The sequence below is a fragment of the Lycorma delicatula genome, chromosome 11, assembly GCF_047948215.1.
Source record: "Lycorma delicatula isolate Av1 chromosome 11, ASM4794821v1, whole genome shotgun sequence".
Classification (NCBI taxonomy): domain Eukaryota; kingdom Metazoa; phylum Arthropoda; class Insecta; order Hemiptera; family Fulgoridae; genus Lycorma; species Lycorma delicatula.
The window spans coordinates 39760008-39783566 of NC_134465.1; the positions used below are offsets into that span (position 1 = coordinate 39760008).

Genomic DNA, 23559 nt, shown 5'->3' on the forward strand with positions numbered 1-23559 from the left:
GTTTTGTGGTAAAATGAGACTGCATAAAACCAATTAAATAATTCTGAAAAAGGTGCACTGCTATTGTGTCATGTGTGAGATGGTCAGAAATTTTGACAAGAGAAGTACACTTCAATGTTTTTGTTGTTGGATCTTGGAAATATATTGTGAAAGATGAACTGTTGCCTGTGCATTGTTCCAGTGGGCCGCATTCAGGAGAAGTAATGAATAATTCTCAGCAAAGTCGCAGATTACAAGATATTCACCTTCTTTCAGATGGGTGAGGGTAACTGAACCGTGGACTAGCAAGAAATGAGTGTTGAAGAAGTTACAGAAGTTTTTCAAAAATTATACTGATGAATTCTTTAGTAGGTTTGATTAATGTCTTGAGAGTTGTTCTTTTTTCAACTTTTATCCACTGGTGATGTTTTCAATGCAGTTGAGCTCGAAAGCTTCCTCAGTCCTTCCCTTGATTCAAACCTAGGACAATTTTTGCAGTTTTCAAAGTAGGAAACTTCAGTTGGATTAGCACACACTACATATGTAATAATATCTTTGTAAGACTTAATTGGTCTATCACCTTCTATCAGTTCATTCTATAATGCATGCCATAAGTATTGCATTTTGAAGCATAGTACATACACAACACTGGGTTCCACTGCACCTGCAAGAACACCATAGAGTTCTTGCCTGAGTTCACAGAACTTTGAAAATCCTATTTTCAGCAATGGATATCTGTTTAAACAATGCATAAGCTTCACTGAGATAACAGAATTAACTTTTTCTGAACATGCTTTCATCTTCCATTTATCTTTAGAGAAATATAATGTTTTTTTTTTGGGCATATTCGACTCTATTTCCTCACTCTCATACAGATCAGTTACTTTTTCTGCTGTTTCAAAATCTAAAGTTCTACCAGGTTTAGGATCAGGATATGACATAAGCTTTTTTTTAACCAGGTTTTTAGCTTTCCTTGCAGTCTAGTCGGATAGTCCAAATTCATCTTGAATGTCTTTTACAGTCCAGCTTTTAGGGAGCATTGTCAATATTTGCATCCTGATGCTCTTGTCATCTGCGGCATTAAATTTTTCCTTCAATTAGTTGGATAATTTCACGGTTAGAGGAGAGAGGAATAGCATCTTGTTCAGAATCTGTATCCGTGTTCAATATTTTGCTTTTGAAAACTACTGCTGATTTCTTAAGCTTTTTCTTGGTGGTAATTTCTCTCATGTAGTCGTTTTTACTGAATAGGTGATTCATTTAAAACAATCAAACTTTTGTTCTGAGCATTTACAACCTCATATTTTTCTGAAGCACACAAAGGATCTAATTGTTAGAATTCTTCGTCAGAAGTAGATTCTTCAGCATTTTTTCTAGCCGATGTTTCTAACTGTTTGCAACAAGTATCAAATTTTTTAACCTTGCTTAAGAAAAGTAAATGTTTGCACCAAGTTCTTGCTTACACTTCTCAGGTTTTTCTTACAGGAATTATGACTTGACTTTTCAATTGGATTGCAACAGTACATTTTACTTGAAAGTGTAGAAGTTGATGGTTCCATGCTGGTCGCTGTATTCTGGTTCAAGGCTGTGATGAATTTGTCATAAAACTCCAAACCTGTAGAGAAAGGCAAGCTCAGTTAACAAAGGGTGACTGAAAATCGCAAAAAAAATTTTTTGCATTTTATAGATACGATTAATCTTCTTAGGGAATACACCACTGAATCTTCTGTTCCAGATTGCATCTTACTTGTCTTAACAGGGTGAAACATTTATATTCTTTTGTTGGCAGCAGGCGTGACTCAGTCTGGAAGACTGGAAGGGGAAATTTTTTATTGATAAATTGCCACGTAGAGGGAATAATTGGAATATTCTGCTGCACCTAATTATTACAAAATTATTTTTTAATATGATCTCATTGCAATCCACATTGTGAACATTATAAAATGTTTATCACATGTTCAACCCATTAGGAAGCAAAAAAACTTCTTTTTTTTTTAATTTTTAAAATACATTTAAATATATTTTGAGGTCAAATAATGTTTTTGTTGAGCTTGAACTATTAGTATCACAAAACCTTGCCAAGTGAAATATGAAAGCCCATTCCAAATGTCATCAAAATGAGCTCTATTTCTTTACGAGCTGAGAAATTTATTCTTTTGTAATTGTCCAAACTTTTCTTTTGGCAATTGTTTTACTATTTTACAAGGTTCTATTCAAAAAACTGAGTGACTGAAAAAAATATTTTTTTGCATTACTTCATGGGTAGAGCCAAACTTGTAAATTTTATCTGAATTACTGGACATGAATCTGAGAAGTGCATTTATTTTCGTTGAAGTGGAATGGTCCCTATGGAGGATGAAATTCAATTGAATTTCAGTATAACTTTTTGCTTTTCTATCACTTTAAGTTATTTAATACTTTGCAACTATTTTATCCAGTATGATTGTTTATTTATTATATTTCATCTGACAGCTAGTAAACATTTTTTTGATCACTCATTTTAATTTAATTATATAACACTGTAACTACATCCAACACATTTTTTTTATCACAGTTAATGATTTACGGTTTGCACAGTGTAGCCGATGACATAAAATAACCTTGTTAATCTGTAATTAACAGAAGTCAGCACTATAATGTTAGCACAGAAATTGCATGCTTTATATTATAAAATTATTTATATAGCTAAAAATTGTTTTTATACTTTTTATTATAATATTCAGTAAATTAATAAGTATTTTATTTAGATCATAGCAATGTATTATTTAAGATATCAAAAATTGTACTTGTGCGCTATTATGTGAATAGGCAAAAGGAGCTGCAAGACTTAATTCATATGTTAAATAAAATGTACACGGGTATTTTAATTTTCTAACTATGACGCCAAGCTTAGTGATAGATTGATAGATGATTGACAAAACAGTGTAGTTTAACATTGTAGCAAACAAAATCAAAATCGATTAGATTATCCAAAGAAAATTTATCAACTAACAAGGTGCCTAAAATTTTATTCTGTGGGAAGAGAAATTCTAATAATCATTAAATGGGAGTACTATTTGCATAGTCAGCAATGGTATGTTTACCTCTGAAGCACATTACAACAGTTTTCTTTACTCAAAGAACTTGAGAAGAACTGCTAATGCTGAATCTTTAATCCTGTTATCAGTTATCTTCTGATGTAGATGCAGTTGTGACTACGGTAACAATGAATAGTATGATATTTTGAGAAAGATTATAATTATTAATAACAGCAAGGAGGTACACTGTTCATTCATTTCATTTTGAAGGTACTGTATATTTCATTTGGAGTGAGCAGATGCAGTTTATTTACGTTATGTCAAAAGAGAGGATTTCACTTAAACATGCACTTTTTATATTTCAAATAAAGGATTTAACTACTTTGGTATCTACCTGAAACCAAAATTTTGAATCAACAAAATTATTCAGTGTGGATTCTGTAGTTTTAAGAGATGATATGAAGCATGGCTGAAAAATACCAGACTGATCAATCTGCAGATAAACATCATGTGCCAATGTGGTCAATCGAACACAGCAGTCATGTTAAGTCCCCTCTTTCCATTGCTGCCCCCAAGTTGACTGTGGACTCCTTAGTGGGGCCGTGGCCTTAGTTTGTATTGGACCTTGCACCTGCGGCCTGTCGAAAGAATGTTAAGTGTTTTAAAAGAGTAATGCATTAATGTGAAATTTCTTGAAAAACTCAGGTTTTTGAGTGGTTTGAACGGTTCAAAGACTGATGAGAAGAGATTGAAGATGACCTATGATTTTTGACATCTGTAGGGTTGTATATGTAAACTGGGTACCAGATTGTGAAACTGTGAATCAGCAATACTACTTTGAGTAAGGTTCTAACTGCTGTCAGTGAATGAGTAGGAAGAAAGTGACCTGAGTTATGGAAAAGAAGTCTGATTCTTCATCAGGAATACCCCGGCCCTTTGTCTGTCAAGTTATTTTGGTCAAGCATGGAATTCCTGTGTTGGAACATCCACTCTATTCGCCAGACCTCACCCCATGTGACTTTTTTCAGTTTCCAAAGGTGAAATCAGCACTGAAAGGAAGAAGATTTGAAGCTGTGAAAGACAAAGTGATGTGAAATCATGAATATGCTTTTTGAAAATGACTTCCAACACTGCTTTGACCAATGGAAAATTCACATGAAATTGTTTAGGGGAGTATGTTGAAGGGGATAATGTTAAAATTGTGAAGAATAAAAAGCAAAGCTTTTTATAGCATTAATCAGTTTTTTAAAGCCACATCTCGTACAGAAAGAATAAATAATCACTAAAATCAGTTTTAGTTAGGGCATTGGGCATATGTATATGAGGGTTATTTTTTTTCAAGGTCTGATTGGTCATGAAATTAAAACCACAGTGAAAATAAAAAAAAAATTATTTGTAACAAGTACTTACATAGTTACACTATTTCTCTACATAGTCTCCATGGCAATGCTCGGCCGCACACTGCAGCTGTAACAAAGAAGCTCCTGCAGTGTTTTTGTTGGGAAGTGTTTGATCACCCACCATACAGGCCTGGACTTGGCTCCATCCGATTTTCACCTCTTTGCTCACATCAAACGCTGGCTAGGAGGACAACATTTTGGCACAGACATCGAGCTGCAGATCAGCGTAGAAACATGGCTGAAAACTCAGGTGGCTCCGTTCTGTGACGAAAGTATTGGAAAGTTTGTACCACGCTATGACAAATGTCTAAATCAGAGTGGTGTAATGAGTAGCCAATTACATCCTGCCAAATCTTATTCAAGTTAGATGAAGGTCTAGCCAGATTCCTGAATTTTTTTAAGCAGGGCTGTAAATTTCAAATCTGTATCTAGCAATTTGTAAATGTTAGATCATGCTGGTATTATGCATGAACTACTTCATCCAGTATTCATGCTAGTAATATATACATATTTTATAGTGTGTGAGAACTCAAAAGCTTTTGAGTAATTTTTTCGATTATAGAATCAAGTAGACTGTGTTTAAAAACTTGTTTACTGAGAAATATTTTAAGATTCATGTATTCTCAATCGCCAATTATTTTTGTGAATAATATTAAAATACCTCAACTTGAAGTGTGAAATATATTTTCATAATGCATTGAGATTAATTTTGTATGATGATAGTGAAAAATATCACCTGTATTTGGATTTCAAAGTTCAAAAAGCATAATTAGTTATGAGTTACTTTGAATGTTGTTTGGAAAAATGTCCTTAGACTTCATACATCATGGTTATTTTAGTCAGGGAAAATTACTTTAAAAATTTAGGGGAATCCTTTGAAGATAAACAGTTTTTCGAGGTAGGATGCTCATTTTTATGTGCATTCAGAATTTGAGTAAATTTATAAAAATTAATGGAGTCAGGGTAAATTGTTAATAAAAAATTGTATGGATTTTAATTTAAATAAACAAATACAAAAGTTATATAGTAATAAAATGATTTAAAAACAAGATTAGTTAAAAATGTAAAATCATAAAAAATTGCTTTTGAATAAAACTTTAAAAAAAAGTAATGATATGTAAAAGTCAAACAAATTCTTAAGTATTTAGATGTATGTTTAAACTGAACTCAAAAATGAACTGATGCAGTGAAAATTCAGAAATGAGTACTAATAAAACCAACCTGCAATGTAAACATGTGTGTATGCTTACAGTGTATCGCAAAGTTTCCCTGGATTTTAAGTAACCTATTTTACACATGAAAATAATGGAAAAAGTTCATATAAACATTGCTCTAAAATGCTTTGTTTGCTAGTTACAGCTACTGAAAGGTTTTGTTTGGATTTCAGCTGTCCAGGTAAAATGTGGTAGTACTGAACTTTTTAGAACATTAAGAGAGAATTAGTGATTACTTATGGATTTTAATCTCAAAAATTGAGTAAAATAGATTCCAGAAGCGTATCTGCAGTAAATTCTTGAGAAATGTGGGATGAAAAGCAATAAATTGGGTAAAAAAAAAAAACAGTTTGTTTGATATACAATAAATAATGTGTAATAAACAAAAACTTTTTAAATAAAATTTGTAAGAGAGTTTAATTCTGAACAAAATTGTGTAAAATAACTTTAATTAAATGAAGAAAGTTATAAAAATTGAGTTTTATTTAGAAACTGTATGTGACTATATGTGTCAGAAAAGTACATATTTAATGTAAAAAACCAAATTCTTTTATGGTACGTGAAAAATTTGTAAAAACAAAATTTTCTGTTAGAAAATTTTTAAACGGCTGAAAATTACATAATTTCAAAATAAAAATTACTTAAATTAATTTTTTTTATTAATGACAGAATTACATTAAATTATTTGAAAAGTATTATTACAAAATTTACAATAAAGTAACAGCTGATCTCAGCATTGTGCATTACTGTATTAGTGTTTAAATCATCGTGCAAGATACATTATTGGGTAATGTGAACTGTGCTGTTGTTCATGAAGATTTCTGTGAATTTTAGTTTGAACGTTTGCCTTTGAAGTAATGTTGTACTATTTACAACAGAGGAATACGTTGATGCAGTATTTATATTAGGTGTGTAATCTGGTAATGCTACAGCTGCTGCAGTAGAATATGAAATAGGTTTCCTGAATCTCAGGATTCCAGACCCCAAAACAATTAGCGTGACTTTTTGCAATCTTCAGAAAACAGGTTCACTACCTAGTATTTACACCAGCTAAGAACGATCTTCCCAACACTATGCTGTTATTGATGTATTTCAACTCAGTCAGGCATCAGTACATGATGTCTTTGTAAGTGGATGGGAGTTTCGTATTCTATGGTTTGAAGGACATTAAAAAAAAAAAAAACAAGTTCTATCCTTATCATAAACAGCCAGGTCCAACATTACATCCAGGAGACTGCTTCGCTTGGAATTCTGCAACTGGTGGAATACAAATTAACAATTGTACAAGTATGTTTTGTTTACCAGTGAGGAAATTTTCACTCGAGATGGATCATTAACTTATGCAGTTAACACACACGGGTAGAAGTAAATCCTCATGAGACAGTACAAGGCTATTTTGAACAGTGATTTATCATCAATATATGGGGAGGTGTTCTTCACAGTCAGCGTTTTGGACCGTTCATATTATTTGGTTGCTTAAATGCTGAGGTCTACTTGCATTTCTCCAAGAATTGCTGCAGCTTCTTGAAAATGTTTCTCTAGTTCTGAGATGCAAAGTATACTTCCAGCACAGTGGTGTGCCTCTCCACTTCTCTTGTCCAGTTTTCACTCGCTTAAATCATCATTTCCTTGAGAAGTGGGTCAGTTGTGGGGTCCACATTCCTCACCACCAAGATTGCCTGATCTCAAGATACAAAATCTAAGTGCGTTACCCTTTAGATTTTTGCGTCTTGAGAATGAATGAAAAATTCTGTATACAAAACAAAGATACATTCTTGTCAGAAATTAATTGTCTGCATTGTGGATGCAAATGAGCAACTTAAGAACAACCCTGAAGATCTAAAAATAGCAACAAAAGCAGTACAGAAGCATGCCAAGAAATGTGTTGGAAGTAGCGGTTTTTGAACATTTATAAACTGATAAATATAATGCACTTTGGTCTAGTGTACAGTTTCAAAATAAAATTTGAATTTTTTTAACCTGTTTTATTGAACTTATCTTATATCATTTTGTTCTGAATTTGATTTTTTACAAGTTTCATTTAAAAGTATGTGTTTATTAGCTCCCTGTAGCAGCTTTGCCCGTGCTATGTGGTTACTTTGGATTCCCGTAGTAGTCAATCTTTTTTATTTTTTAGTCAAAGAAATATGCAGTAACTGTGACAGTGGCTGTGTTGTTTGAGCCACAGTGCTGTATACCTTCCCACCCCTTAAGAAAATCTGAATTATAAAAACCCAAAAATTGTTTTTAAATATTTATCTGAAGAGTATTTATTTACAAGCCCAAATCTATTGAATATCTCATTTACTGTAGTGGGATCGGGAAAATTTGCAATCATTCTTTAAAATTTTTTTACCTTTCTTCATCCTTATTCAAGGTCAAATTTCAGAAATCCAGAAATTGGTTTATTGACATGAAGATTACACCCAAAAATGAGGTTGATTTCTTCATTTGTTACTGAGAAATTAAAAAAAAATAACAGGGTTTCAAAAAATTCAAAATTTCATTTTAACTCTTGAAACTCAGAATTTAAAAAAAAATCGAGATGTTTTTATTAGATGTTCATAATCTTTCAGTTCAAACCCAGCTCGTACAGTGATAGACACTCAACAGTTCATTAATTCATTTCAATTAGTTCAGTTCATTAAATTTGTGCTTCAACCAGCAAATCTTCACTATTAAATTTATTTTTTTTTTGAGGTGAACTAGTATCAAAAAACCTATATTAAAAATTTGGTTGTGATTGATCTGGTAGTTTTTTTTTATGTAGAACAAACAAAAACCCTCTGTATAATAGTTTAGATTACCCATTTAACAATGTTCTATCAAACGTAAAAAATAAGGGTTGCTACTTTATTGGTTTTCATCCCAGATTTTTCAAAAACTACTGCAGATACTGTGTGGGATCTATTTTACTCATTTTTTTTCAGGTAAAAAACCATAAGAAGTAACTAATTCTGCCTCCTTAACTGACATCCTAAAAACTTCAGTACAACCTCATTTTACATAAGTAGTTGAAATTTGAGTGAAATCTTTCACTAACTATAACTTGCAGATGAAGCATTTTAGGACATATGCTTTTTTCATTGTTTTTACAAGTAGAATAGGTTATGCCCCAGGAGAACTTTGTGATACACCTGTATATTTCGTGGCTAGTGTAAATTAAAATGTTTTTCTTTTTTTGTTACTTTTTCTTATTTTACTATATTTAGGTTTATAGTCCATCAAAAACTTTAATGTATAACACAGTGTACCTGTTTTTTTACTATAATCGATGTATTGAATACCTGAAATTGATGAATTATGGTATAAACTTAGAAGAATTTCCTGGTATTTACAGTGTTAGTATGTTCTGGGAAGTAATTCAGGCATATATTTTAACTTCCTTTCCTTTTAAATGATTCAATTTCAGTTACATTTCAGTAATCTCTATATAATGTTAATTATCAGTAATTGTAATTTGGTATTATAATGCTAAATTAAAATATTAAGATAAATAAACAGTATTAGTTTTATCAGTGTAAAAAAATTTCTTTGGAACTTAATAGTAATATTTTTTTCTATTGTTCACATAAAGTTGTGTGGTAAGAATATTATAACCACTAATATTGCCATAACTATTATAGTATAACTACAAACATTGTAACAATTGTGGTCCTGTTTGTGATTATAAAAATTTGCAGAAAACAGATTTGTAATAGATTTTATATACATTGATGCAGATTTTAACAGTTGTTGTGATGCACAGATTTATGGTAATATTGATTTTGAATTAAACTTATATCACCATATAAATATTAGCTACTAAAGTAAAAAATAACATATAATAAAAGCATAAAGAAATGGAATCTTTGTTTACAAGTCCGTTTAAAAGTTCTGTCCTAAATTTTTGACTGATGACCTTTTTGATATTTAAAGTGTTAAGAGAAGCCTGTGCCTTTTTTCTCTAGATAAAGGATCCATATGTACAATATTTATAACTGACTCATTACAGTTTTTTTTGTTTTGGTATTTTATCTTTTTTTAGTTTTAGTGCATATGTCGTGTTATGGTCTGCTTACCTTTACCTAAAAACTAGATTAACTGTGGTAGCTTGTATCCGATGATCCCATGCCTTAGCCCTTTTATGAGGTTGGTAACAGGGTTGGTACCTGAGTATGTACCCAGAGAAAAGTACTTTTCTTCAAGGACTATGGCAGCAAACCAGCTTTCCTTGCATTGACACCTAAGTAGTTGCTTACAAGATACTCAAAAGACGAAGAAAGTAGAATAAAAAAAATTTCCATTTATACTATAAATTTTGATCCTGCCTTTGGTATTTTGGAAGCAGAAATGTTAACTAATTGTTTTATCTTATTGCTTATAAGTACACTTAAATACTAACTTTTTATCATTGCATTTACTATTTTAAATTTTATTGAAACATACATAATATTCATGAGAAAATTTCAAGATTTATGAGGTCATAAAGATGTTTGACCGGTAGAAATAAGTGGAGATTAACAAAACGAGGTATATTATGTTTACATTTACTAATATTAATTAAACATTTTAATTGTATCTCTTATGGCTTTTATTTTATAAATTGTTTCCAAAGTAGGAGCTGGCTAAATCGATTCTGCAGGTCAATTATTCCTTCCTTCTTTTGGCTTGCATAATAAATATCCATCATTCTTTTCATGTGCACAGTGGGTAATAATGGCATTCATTATGTGGGATTTTGATTAGAGTTTGAAGGTTATGCAAAGGATATGCTCCACACTAACTTTAAATTTGTTAAAAAGAAATAATAATTGTAATTTTCTTTTTGTATGTTTTTTACATTAGAAAGATTTCATTTTTTTTTTAGGGTTGTGTTATCGATTGGAAGAAAGGTAAAAATGTGACTGTTAAGACTGTAAAGAAAAGGCAGAAACATAAATCCAGAGGCTCTATGAGAACAATTATGAAGACGATACAGAATGATTCATTTTTCAATTTCTTTACACCACCTTGCAGTAAGTTGTTATGCTATTAATGTACAAAACTTATTAATACTAGAATTTGAATTATTTTATGAAATTAGTAAAGTCTTAGCAATCTTTTCTAGGTTTTGACCATGCTTAGATTGACCACTTTTTACTTATGAATGTATTTAATTGTTCATCAAGGTAATTTTGTCAAGGAACTTAAATTAACTTGCTATATTAACCAAATAGTTATTTTTAGAATTTTCTGCTGCAGACTATGTTATAACAATAATTTATTATTGTTATTTGTAATTCTTTAAATTTATATAGCAGTTTGCAAGAAATTTTGTGATAACAGTTTGTGTCTGATTCTGTATATATTAAAAGAACAGAACAGAAAGAGAAAAAAGTTATATCAATTACAGTAATTTTTAATATATATAACCATTTATTAATGTACTCTATTATAGTTGTATTCATAAATCAATTTTTCCCCTTTATGTTACTGTTCACATTATTTTATATGATTTGGGTTGTCACTAATTTTAATGAATTGTGATAGACTGAATTGTTTACATCAAAAATTAATTTAAATGTCAGGAAAAGATTTTTGAAAGTGTATGTTTGGAGTGTCGCTTTATATGGAAGTGAAACTTGGACAATCGGAGTATCTGAGAAGAAAAGATTAGAAGCTTTTGAAATGTGGTGCTATAGGAGAATGTTAAAATCAGATGGGTGGATAAAGTGACAAATGAAGAGGTATTGCGGCAAATCGATGAAGAAAGAAGCATTTGGAAAAATATAGTTAAAAGAAGAGACAGACTTATAGACCACATACTAAGGCATCCTGGAATAGTCGCTTTAATATTGGAAGGACAGGTAGAAGGAAAAAATTATGTAGGCAGGCCACGTTTTGAATATGTAAAACAAATTGTTAGGGATGTAGGATGTAGAGGGTATACTGAAGTGAAACGACTAGCACTAGATAGGGAATCTTGGAGAGCTGCATCAAACCAGTCAAATGACTGAAGACAAAAAAAAAGTGATTAACCTAACCTAACCTAAGACAGATATTATTTTGACAACTAGATGATTACCATGTTAGGATTTTCATTCATTATGCAGGTATACAATTAAAAAAAACATTGAGGTTTTAAAGCTGTTCAATATCTCTTAACTTAAAGTTATAATAATAAATTGCAAATAAAATGAAAGTGTAACTTACAGTTCTACCCTATAAGTGTTTGTGTTTCACCATGTGGCACACATCCAACCAATAAAGAGTTTGTGCTGTAGTTTAACCTGCATGTCTGGAATAATTGAAGAGAACTGCTTCAATCCTGTGGTAGATTAGTAGGTAATAGAAGTATGTACACATGATCTTTATAAAACCTTAAGAAAAAATCACATGGCATCAGATAAAGTGGCCTTTGGAGGCTACTCCAAACAAGCTTTGTCAGTGGTAGGGAAAAAAAGTCATTCAATTGATTCCATACATAGTTATATTGATGAAGAGATGGCACAATCTTGTAGCCATATAAAATTCTCCAGAGCTGTGTACGTAGCATATCCAAATAAGCAACTCCTGTTACCTTGTTTCAGCAGAAAAGCAATCCCTTTTACATTGTAAGAGTTGATGGAATTTTCCAACCCCCAGATACGTACATATATATGTTAACTTTGTCACTAAATGTTGACCTGTCGTTAAGCACAATGCAATCAAGATAGTCATCTTTGTGCTGTAACATCTTCATCGCTAAGTCGGCACACACAGAAAGTCTAGGCTTCACAGCCTATAACAGCTGTAAATGGAATGGGTACATATGAAAATGTTTGCTTAAAATATTCTACACTTTTTTTGGCAAAAAATTCTACTTCTATTTTAAGGACTATACATGAAAGATTGGTACATTCAACATTTTCTTCTGGTACCCTTTGTCAATATTTACACTAGACATCCAGTCATTTCAAACTAATGAGTGTTTTTGTTGGCCCAGAGGATCACAATAAACTTTCTACAGAATACGTTTCAGATAGTTAAAACTACAGATTTACATTTAGGAAACTGGAAAACACAAAAGGCTTTCTGTCAGAAGTCGCCGTCTTTGCTAATAGTGCTGTCAATTGGAAACTTGCAGAATCAATCAACAGTCATGTGCACAACTTAAAGTGTCCTCTTTGTTCTTTGATTCTGGCTTTAAAGTGACACTATACTCTGCACCCAACAAAGATAAATTAAAATCCTGATGTTCTTTTTTTACTCTCAGAATTGGAACCTAGCATTAACAAAATGTGACTGAAATAGATAAATTAAGATTTGTAAAAACTCTTCAATTGCCATCAGAGTTTTTAGCAAATTCTTTTATTGAGGGAGCTTTGTACACAGGTCCTCTCTCTACTTTAGTTTATGTTTTTCATAATTTTAATTCTTTCTTAAAATTGTACCTCTTGTTGCAATCATTATGAGAAACTTGCTACTTGATGTCGAGTGAAAGAAACTTTAGCAGTCTTCCTTTTTGTGGGATCCTTTTCCACTTCCTGAATGTGTTGAGTTTATGTCAATATGTGGATGCTTTGAAAACTATCATTTTATTTTTGTGAATACTATGGTTCCCGCAGGTTGGAAAAGTCAGGAAACATAAACTTAGGAAAAGTTATGAGTTTTTAGAAAATCAGGAAAAATTACAAAAAATTTTAGAGAATTGAATTTTTGTTACCAAATTAAGTTTAATGATAGTTATTACTAAAGTATTTTTTTAAGTAATGCCAAAATATATTTGTTATACTTTTCTGGTGGCTGGAAGTGGAACCCCATCACCCAGTTGCATATTAACACATCCTGTCCTTACTTGCATCGCTTAATTATTTTTCTTATACTGAAGAATGAATATAATAGCAGTTAATTCTTTCACTGGTGAAATTTTAACAAAATTACTGTTGAAAGATTTAAAGGTTAACCGTTTTTCTTGGAATTTCTTTCAAACTGTCTTGAATTTTCTTTTTGTACTTTAGGTAATTAATGGCTTGTAGGTGGCATCTAAAAAGACTGTTTAATGACTAATGGTTAGATATCCAGAATTAAGTCAGTTGAGAAGAGGTAGAGATGTGTATCATGCTTTTTCTGATGTGTGTAAAAAACATTATGACTAGGCTGTATGGGCCAAAATGCAGCGACTTCGCAAAGTAAAGGAGAGCAGCATAATGAAATAATTGAGATAAGAAATTCTCAGCCTTTACTGAGAACTGTTTTATCTCTCAGCGGACTGAAACGTTGATGAGAACTGTGGTTATGATACATCTGTGTTCTTTGCCTGGATCTTTTGGTCTGAGTATTTGACAGTCAATACTTGACTGTCAGCTAGCAAGGTTCTTTCAACCATTTTTTTGGCCAGCAAGGCATTTTGCTCATTGATTTTTTGTACGATAGATGCACAATCAATGCTGCTTACTACTGCGAGCTGTTGAATGAGGTGAGGGCTGCATATCGACGAGACCAACCGATTCAAGAGGCCATCCTCTATGACAATTCCAGGCCCCATATTGCAGCTCTAACGGTCTCAAAACTAGAAGAAATGCACAACTCAACTTGATCATCCACCTTACAGCCCAGATCTATTGCCCTGTTTGTGGTTTTCATTTGTTTGGACCGCTTAAAGAAGCTCTAGGAGGGCAACGATTTGAAGATGACGAGGTGTGGATATCCAGAAAATGGTTAGATATCCAGAATTAAGTCAGTTGAGAAGAGGTAGAGATGTGTATCATGCTTTTTCTGATGTGTGTAAAAAACATTTATGACTAGGCAGTATGGGCCAAAATGCAGCGACTTCGCAAAGTAAAGGAGAGCAGCATAATGAAATAATTGAGATAAGAAATTCTCAGCCTTCACTGAGAACTGTTTTATCTCTCAGCGGACTGAAACGTTGATGAGAACTGTGGTTATGATACATCTGTGTTCTTTGCCTGGATCTTTTGGTCTGAGTATTTGACAGTCAATACTTGACTGTCAGCTAGCAAGGTTCTTTCAACCATTTTTTTGGCCAGCAAGGCATTTTGCTCATTGATTTTTTGTACGATAGATGCACAATCAATGCTGCTTACTACTGCGAGCTGTTGAATGAGGTGAGGGCTGCATATCGACGAGACCAACCGATTCAAGAGGCCATCCTCTATGACAATTCCAGGCCCCATATTGCAGCTCTAACGGTCTCAAAACTAGAAGAAATGCACAACTCAACTTGATCATCCACCTTACAGCCCAGATCTATTGCCCTGTTTGTGGTTTTCATTTGTTTGGACCGCTTAAAGAAGCTCTAGGAGGGCAACGATTTGAAGATGACGAGGTGTGGATATCCAGAAAATGGTTAGATATCCAGAATTAAGTCAGTTGAGAAGAGGTAGAGATGTGTATCATGCTTTTTCTGATGTGTGTAAAAAACATTTATGACTAGGCAGTATGGGCCAAAATGCAGCGACTTCGCAAAGTAAAGGAGAGCAGCATAATGAAATAATTGAGATAAGAAATTCTCAGCCTTCACTGAGAACTGTTTTATCTCTCAGCGGACTGAAACGTTGATGAGAACTGTGGTTATGATACATCTGTGTTCTTTGCCTGGATCTTTTGGTCTGAGTATTTGACAGTCAATACTTGACTGTCAGCTAGCAAGGTTTTTTCAACCATTTTTTTGGCCAGCAAGGCATTTTGCTCATTGATTTTTTGTACGATAGATGCACAATCAATGCTGCTTACTACTGCGAGCTGTTGAATGAGGTGAGGGCTGCATATCGACGAGACCAACCGATTCAAGAGGCCATCCTCTATGACAATTCCAGGCCCCATATTGCAGCTCTAACGGTCTCAAAACTAGAAGAAATGCACAACTCAACTTGATCATCCACCTTACAGCCCAGATCTATTGCCCTGTTTGTGGTTTTCATTTGTTTGGACCGCTTAAAGAAGCTCTAGGAGGGCAACGATTTGAAGATGACGAGGTGTGGATATCCAGAAAATGGTTAGATATCCAGAATTAAGTCAGTTGAGAAGAGGTAGAGATGTGTATCATGCTTTTTCTGATGTGTGTAAAAAACATTTATGACTAGGCAGTATGGGCCAAAATGCAGCGACTTCGCAAAGTAAAGGAGAGCAGCATAATGAAATAATTGAGATAAGAAATTCTCAGCCTTCACTGAGAACTGTTTTATCTCTCAGCGGACTGAAACGTTGATGAGAACTGTGGTTATGATACATCTGTGTTCTTTGCCTGGATCTTTTGGTCTGAGTATTTGACAGTCAATACTTGACTGTCAGCTAGCAAGGTTCTTTCAACCATTTTTTTGGCCAGCAAGGCATTTTGCTCATTGATTTTTTGTACGATAGATGCACAATCAATGCTGCTTACTACTGCGAGCTGTTGAATGAGGTGAGGGCTGCATATCGACGAGACCAACCGATTCAAGAGGCCATCCTCTATGACAATTCCAGGCCCCATATTGCAGCTCTAACGGTCTCAAAACTAGAAGAAATGCACAACTCAACTTGATCATCCACCTTACAGCCCAGATCTATTGCCCTGTTTGTGGTTTTCATTTGTTTGGACCGCTTAAAGAAGCTCTAGGAGGGCAACGATTTGAAGATGACGAGGTGTGGATATCCAGAAAATGGTTAGATATCCAGAATTAAGTCAGTTGAGAAGAGGTAGAGATGTGTATCATGCTTTTTCTGATGTGTGTAAAAAACATTTATGACTAGGCAGTATGGGCCAAAATGCAGCGACTTCGCAAAGTAAAGGAGAGCAGCATAATGAAATAATTGAGATAAGAAATTCTCAGCCTTCACTGAGAACTGTTTTATCTCTCAGCGGACTGAAACGTTGATGAGAACTGTGGTTATGATACATCTGTGTTCTTTGCCTGGATCTTTTGGTCTGAGTATTTGACAGTCAATACTTGACTGTCAGCTAGCAAGGTTTTTTCAACCATTTTTTTGGCCAGCAAGGCATTTTGCTCATTGATTTTTTGTACGATAGATGCACAATCAATGCTGCTTACTACTGCGAGCTGTTGAATGAGGTGAGGGCTGCATATCGACGAGACCAACCGATTCAAGAGGCCATCCTCTATGACAATTCCAGGCCCCATATTGCAGCTCTAACGGTCTCAAAACTAGAAGAAATGCACAACTCAACTTGATCATCCACCTTACAGCCCAGATCTATTGCCCTGTTTGTGGTTTTCATTTGTTTGGACCGCTTAAAGAAGCTCTAGGAGGGCAACGATTTGAAGATGACGAGGTGTGGAGGGATTTGTGCGCAATCGGCTCCTCATGCATCCAGCTTCATTCTACGATACTGTGATAAAAAACCTTCCTTCTTGCTGGAAAAAAGATATTTCTAAAGCAGGAAACTGTGTAGAAAAATAAATTATATTCGCCTTTTATTTTTCAATAAATAGTTTTAAAAAATCCTGTTTATATTTGACTTACCCTTGTACTGGTATACAAATAAACAACCCTTGTACTGGTATACAAATAAACAAAGGAAAAAGGGGGAAAAACAGTATCAAGGTCTAAGGACTAAACACATATCACAACATGAATAAAAAAGATTTCTTGAAAATAATGAAAAAATACATAGATCAAAATAAAAGTATAAAAGCCATTACATTACTGGAGATTTTAATGTTAATAGTATTCAAATGGATAATGTGAACCAAGCTTTTTTGATAATTTTCTTGAAGGTGGTGTTTATAAGCCTTACTTTAATAACGTAATTAGACTTTCAAAAGTGATTACAACACTAGGTTCTTGAATAGACAATTGTACATTAATTCAAGCATGCATATCGAAACTTAAATATACATGCTGATTCACTGAACATTATCCACATTTATTATCAGTTGAAACACAAATGTTAAATGAAAATAGGAAACTGTTGAAACATATATTAGCTGTAAAGTCTTAAAATTTAAAGCAAAGAAAGTTGGCTTGACGTGTTGTTTATGGATAACCCTGAAAAAGCTACAAATAATTTAAGGAAAAAATAAAACATGACAATGTTATTGACTTGGTTAAAAAGAAAAGGTAATATTGATTATATCAGTCCTAATCACCTCTTGTAAATCCAAAGAGTTTTTGTATATATTATGATATAGTAAAAATTTATGGAAATATATAAGTTATAGAATAAATAAAACTCTTTTAGCTTGAAAGAAAAGTTGAATAAATCATTCATAAGAAGAATAGTACAGAAAATCCTAAAAAAATAACTGATAATCTCTACACAAGACATCTGTCAACCTTGGAAATTAAAATATCTGTACTAAAAGATGCAAAACTGAAGTTCTCAAAATCCAACAATAGAAGTATTTTTTTGAAACCTTTGAGTTTCTAAGAAATTAATAGATAACCCACAAATTGAAAATAAAGCTGGTAGAATTAATATAAATTAACTGTATGCAACTTTAAATTTTCAAACTAAGTATAGATGAATCTATTTGGTCTTATGCTTTAAAAGCGGCATTATAACAGATCACAAATCTGGAGAAGCATTTTTTACCACAAACTAAAGACAGATTTCTTTAATATTCAGTTAATAACGAGTTATTCGTAAAAGGAATTTTCAATTTTATTGATCAATGTGTTATTATTTTACCAAGACTATGACTTTTTGAAAACAAATCACAATGCTCTAGATTGTTATAATTTTATTTATTAAAAATTAAATTTAGAACCATTAATTTACTAGCAAAATAGTCTGGTCCTCAAATAGTTATAAAAACAAGTTTATGCATACAAGTGGCTTCTGAAATAAACCAATAAATGCATGAAAGAATAGGATTTACTTGGTATGAACAGGTCTTTTAATGTGAAAAGCACGTTAAGTTCTTACATATTTCAGTTTTATCTGTGATTACTAGGTGAAACCATTGGCTAAAGGTAGAAATTCACATGTGTTTATGAATTATGAGAAATTATAAAGAAAAAACAGGTTATTTGTGAAAATTTTATTAGATCTTTAGTATTTTAAAATATGATTGTTTAGAAAGAAATACACTACTGATACTTAGTTTAATTTTCATTTTTAGTGCCAGAAGATCCAGATGCTGAAATAGATGAAGATACACAATCCCTTTTGACTACCGATTTTGAAATTGGCCATTACATTCGTGAACGTATTATTCAGAGAGCAGTTCTTTACTACACAGGTAACTATAGCAATTGACCATATTAAGTAGATAGTTATTCCCAATTTTGTTCTTTTAAATATCTATCTTATTGTTTTCTGATATAATTTATACACTTCTGGCCTACCAGTTCGACATCTGAATTCCATGTACTGCTCAAATATCTACCCTTCTACTTACTCGATTGTTCCATTTTATCTGGATATGTAATATTTAAAGTTTCTTTACATAGCTTTGTTTTTACGCTTATTGTGTTTTTATTGTACATTTTAATTTCTGTTATTGAGTGTATTGGAATAAAGCAGAATTAACTCTTAATAGGTACATTACACAGTAAGGTAGAATTTACTACATATTTTAAGCAGTATGGTCGTTAATGAAAAAGTTCTAAGATAGCACTGTATTAGATTTCCTTAACTTTAATTTTAGTGCTACACAGGTGATTTTTTTTAGATTTGGTGGTTTTGAACCTCTAATTGGACATCATGCAATCTGATTGTTTTTAATCATGATTTTGTGCCATCTCCTTCATGTAATATTTACTAGTCAAATTTATGGTCCATCTTGTCAAAGTTTTCTTTATTTATGAAAATTGCATAAATTAATTGCAACGTAGACTACCAACAAAATATAAGAATGGCTTTTCAAAGATTTTATTAACTTAGTTATAAAAACAGGTGTACATGAATTTTTGCTGAAATAATTATTACCATCAAAATTTTTATGCATATTTTTAAAAATTTTAAAATTTTCAAAAACTATAATTGTCTTCTTTTTTTAAGGAAGAATGCTTGTACTTCTAAATGAATTGGGAACAGTTATTGTTTTTGAACAAGATTATAAATGCTAAATGATTTTACTATGATAATGATTTAAATAATCTGACCCCTTGTCATTAAAACTTACCTTAAATTTATTTCACTTATATTTATGATTTGAATATTAAAATTATATCAAAAATTGAATTCTATACGTAAAAAAAATCTTTAATTTTTATAGTCAGTTTACCAATTTTCATCATACATATAGTTCATATCAATTTGAGAATTTACTTTAGGGAACTTAACCTGTATTTGTGCAAAATTTGCAGAAGATTTCTTTATTAAGTTTTTACAAAATTGCAAAAGATAACAATTTTTAAATTGTTGGGTACCCAAACTGTTTGTTGTTTAAAGGAAATCATTTGGTTCTGATTTGTTCGTAAACTGAGAATTTATTTTAAAACATTGTATTTATTATGTCTTAATCCATCATCAGTAACTGTAACTAGCTGCCGTAGTAATATATTTTTTTTAGACACTTGAAATTACCCGTTAGTTTCAGCTAAAAAGGGCAGGAAGTTGGCTAACAGCTGAGTTTATTGATGGCCTTCTGAAGGATGATAGGTGGAACTTCTCTACTTTAAATCAAAAATTGCAGCATCAAACTCTCACCCCTATTTATGCAGTTTAAAGATTTGTGACTTGTTCAAGTAATTTTGTAATCTATTATCACAGGTATGGCAACAGCCAAGCAGCAGGTGTTCCACTCTCATATTTGAGTGGTCTTTGGTTTAAGACTCCATCATTTTTTTATGTAATTTTTTCTTATAATATTTTTAATAATAATATAAGAATGTGGGAAAAATTTGTTTGCTGAAATAATTTTTAATATGCAGCTTGCTCGCCTGTTAGTTCAAAAATATTTATTCTGTTTGTTTTTTGTTATAATCTTTTTTTATATCTAACCAATAATTCTAACAGGCATACTGAAGTTTAAAATAAATTTATTTATTTCAAGTTTTATTAAACATTTGTTAGTTAAACCTTCATTTGTGACCTTATGTGACCCTTATTCGTATATGTTCATACAGGTTTTTTTTGTTAATTATTTTATTAAAATAAAATATTGAATTCACAGACTTTCTGTTGAATTTTTTAGCCTATAATTTATACAAAATTCATTTTTTCCCAAAGAAAACATTATTTAACAACCACAAAAAAAATAATTTAATTCGTAATTGGTGGTAAGTTACATTATGCATTAAACTCTTAACATTTATCTCTATTTGTTGGCAATCACTTAACCACTACAGCGCGCTTGTGATTTGTCTTTTTCCTTTGAAAGCTTAAGCTTTTTTTATATATAGAAAGCGCATTAATAAGTTTAACCATTATTTATAGTAACAGGTTTGCAATTTAGTAAAAAGTGAATGTTTTTTAAAACTTGAAAGAGAGTTATCTATTACATTTATAAAAAAATTTACTCCTGATAGTTCCATTAATGAGTTCATGAAAATTGTTACAACCTTTGTTGGTTGGGCTGCATAATCTGTTTAGATGAATGAAATAATACTTCATTTATACATCTGACCTTCTTTTGATGTTTTTACCATCTCCCCTACATTGTGATGCTAAATCAGAGATATTTACCTTTGTGATATTGAAATCCAAAAAACAGTAACTGTACTCTAGTTACAAAATCATTAACAATCTAGTTTATTATTTTTTTTATTACTATTTACTCACTGTTTTTTTTTTCATTATAACTTTCAACTTTAAGTTCAGTTTATTTCACATCTTCTTTTCTTATTTTCCTATCGACCTTGTCAACATAATGCTTCAGATTTAACGTTTTAAAAGATCACTTTCTAATCGCTGACCATAGCAGAATCACTTGAGTTACAATAGATTACATTTCATTTTTAAGTGCTTTATCCAAATATTAATTTGTATATTTTAATGAAAAATTCAGGTGAAGCTCTCGAAGATGAAGACGATTATGAAGAAGAGGGTGAAGAAGATGAAGAAGACGATGATGAAGAGGAAGAAGATGAAGACGAGGAAGGAGTTAAAACGGGTGGAAGCATTTTAATAAAGGAAACCAACCACGGTCAGCCGGGAGATTGTAAACAGCAGTAAACTACAAACTAAATAAATAGCGTATTTATATTCTTTTTTCCCTCTTTTTTTTCTTTTTTATTAAATGAAAAATTATGAAAATTTTTATAAATGTGTCACACAATTTAATATTTTAATTTATTGTAAAGTGTGGATGAAATGAGAAGGAAATCGTGTAACTTTTTTCTTATTTATTTTTAATCAAATGTCATCAGAATAAATCATACCAATGAAGAGATTATATTTATATATTATTGTATATTTTTGATCTATTCATCCCGGTGTTTATGGTTTGAAAATATATTAGTACTGATAAGTAAAATTAGCATATGTCATCGTTAGCCACTTAAATCATTATTGTTGTTATCATCATTATTATTATTATTATTGAGAAGGATCAAAATAATCAGAATGAAGACTAAGTGCTGTATTATTGTAAAAGAAAAATAAACGACTTTTTTATATATATATATATATTTAGATATATTTATGAATTGTTATATAATTATTTACGGAATATAATTTAGTTTCATTTATAATTTAGTACCATTATAAATTGTAGAGCAATTTTCTTTATTTTTGATTTTCTTTAAAAAAAATTAAAAATATAAAAAAATGATTTGTTATAATAATTTATTTTTTATTAATAGACTATTATTGTATACTTCTTCCTAATCTCATTATCACCATTACTTTTATTATTAAAGAACCTTTTTATACAAATGAATAATGATGCTACTCGATGATACAAATTTTATTTTTATCTTCTAACTTGAAAGTATAGTAGAAAATTAAGCTTATTGTTTTTAACGAATGAAAAGATTGTGTTAAAGAATAATAAATAAATTACAACTTTTTTTTAAAGAAATCTTACATATTTTTTTAATTTTAGGCCTATTACTATAATTGACCGGAATTTAACCCACTGAGGAAGCAATTTTTTAATATGAACCAAAGGTTTCTAATATTTTTTTATATCAAACTAATAGAAATATTATTTTAAAAAAATAAATAAATACAACTTAAATAAATAAAAAATTTGGACAAGTCTAAATTTTTTAGAATATTTAAAATAAATTTTACAATCACAATAATACTAATTCTAATTTTAACAATATTTTTCACTAACAAATATTTTGAGAATATTGGAAGAACCATTATTAAAAATCGTATGTTTAAATCAATTTGAAAATTAAATTTAATTAATTTATTTATAATAGGAAATAATAAGAAAAAATTAATAACTTTCACATTGGTAATCAGACATCCATATCCTTGTTATCAAATATTTTTGTTCACTTTTGTACAATTATAAAATTTGCAAATTTTTCATAGATAATAACAAGAGCGGTTCTTATATTGGCAAACAGTGAATATCAGCACTATCTTCTTTTTTTTTCTGTTTAGCCTCCGGTAACTACCGTTTAGATAATTCTTCAGAGGATGAATGAGGATGATATGTATGAGTGTAAATGAAGTGTAGTCTTGTACATTCTCAGTTCGACCATTCCTGAGATGTGTGGTTAATTGAAACCCAACCACCAAAGAACACCAGTATCAACGATCTAGTATTCAAATCAGTGTAAAAATAATTGGCTTTACTAGGACTTGAACGCTGTAACTCTCAACTTCCAAATCAGCTGATTTGGGAAGACGCGTTAACCACTAGACCAACCCGGTGGGTTATATCAGCACTATCTATTGTTTTTCAAATTAACTACTTACGAAATAGAATAACTGGTGTACTATTGACAAAAACCAATTGAAAATTCAATTTTGTGGAAATTTAATGTTACTTTAATAACCATTGTCTCCTCGATAGGTTAAACATGTTTTTGTAATAAAAACATTTTCTTGTATACGCAAAATATTTATATGTTCTGTTATCCCATAATCATCTGGTGTTCTACCTGCTGGCAGGTCCCTTACGCCACTGCTGTTTC

General features: G+C 31.4%; 1 protein-coding gene across 2 annotated transcripts in view; it reads left to right on the plus strand.

Moving 5' to 3' along the window:
• Positions 1-22484, plus strand: part of Nap1 (Nucleosome assembly protein 1) — a 43343-nt gene extending 20859 nt beyond the window's left edge. For both annotated transcript variants that reach the window (XM_075378064.1, XM_075378065.1), the window contains exons 6-8: positions 10460-10607; positions 18639-18758; positions 21471-22484. In XM_075378064.1, the coding sequence (XP_075234179.1) occupies positions 10460-10607; positions 18639-18758; positions 21471-21637 (435 nt within the window). In that variant the 3' untranslated portion in view covers positions 21638-22484. The remainder of the gene's footprint in view (positions 1-10459; positions 10608-18638; positions 18759-21470) is intronic.
• The last annotated feature ends 1075 nt before the right edge of the window (positions 22485-23559 follow it).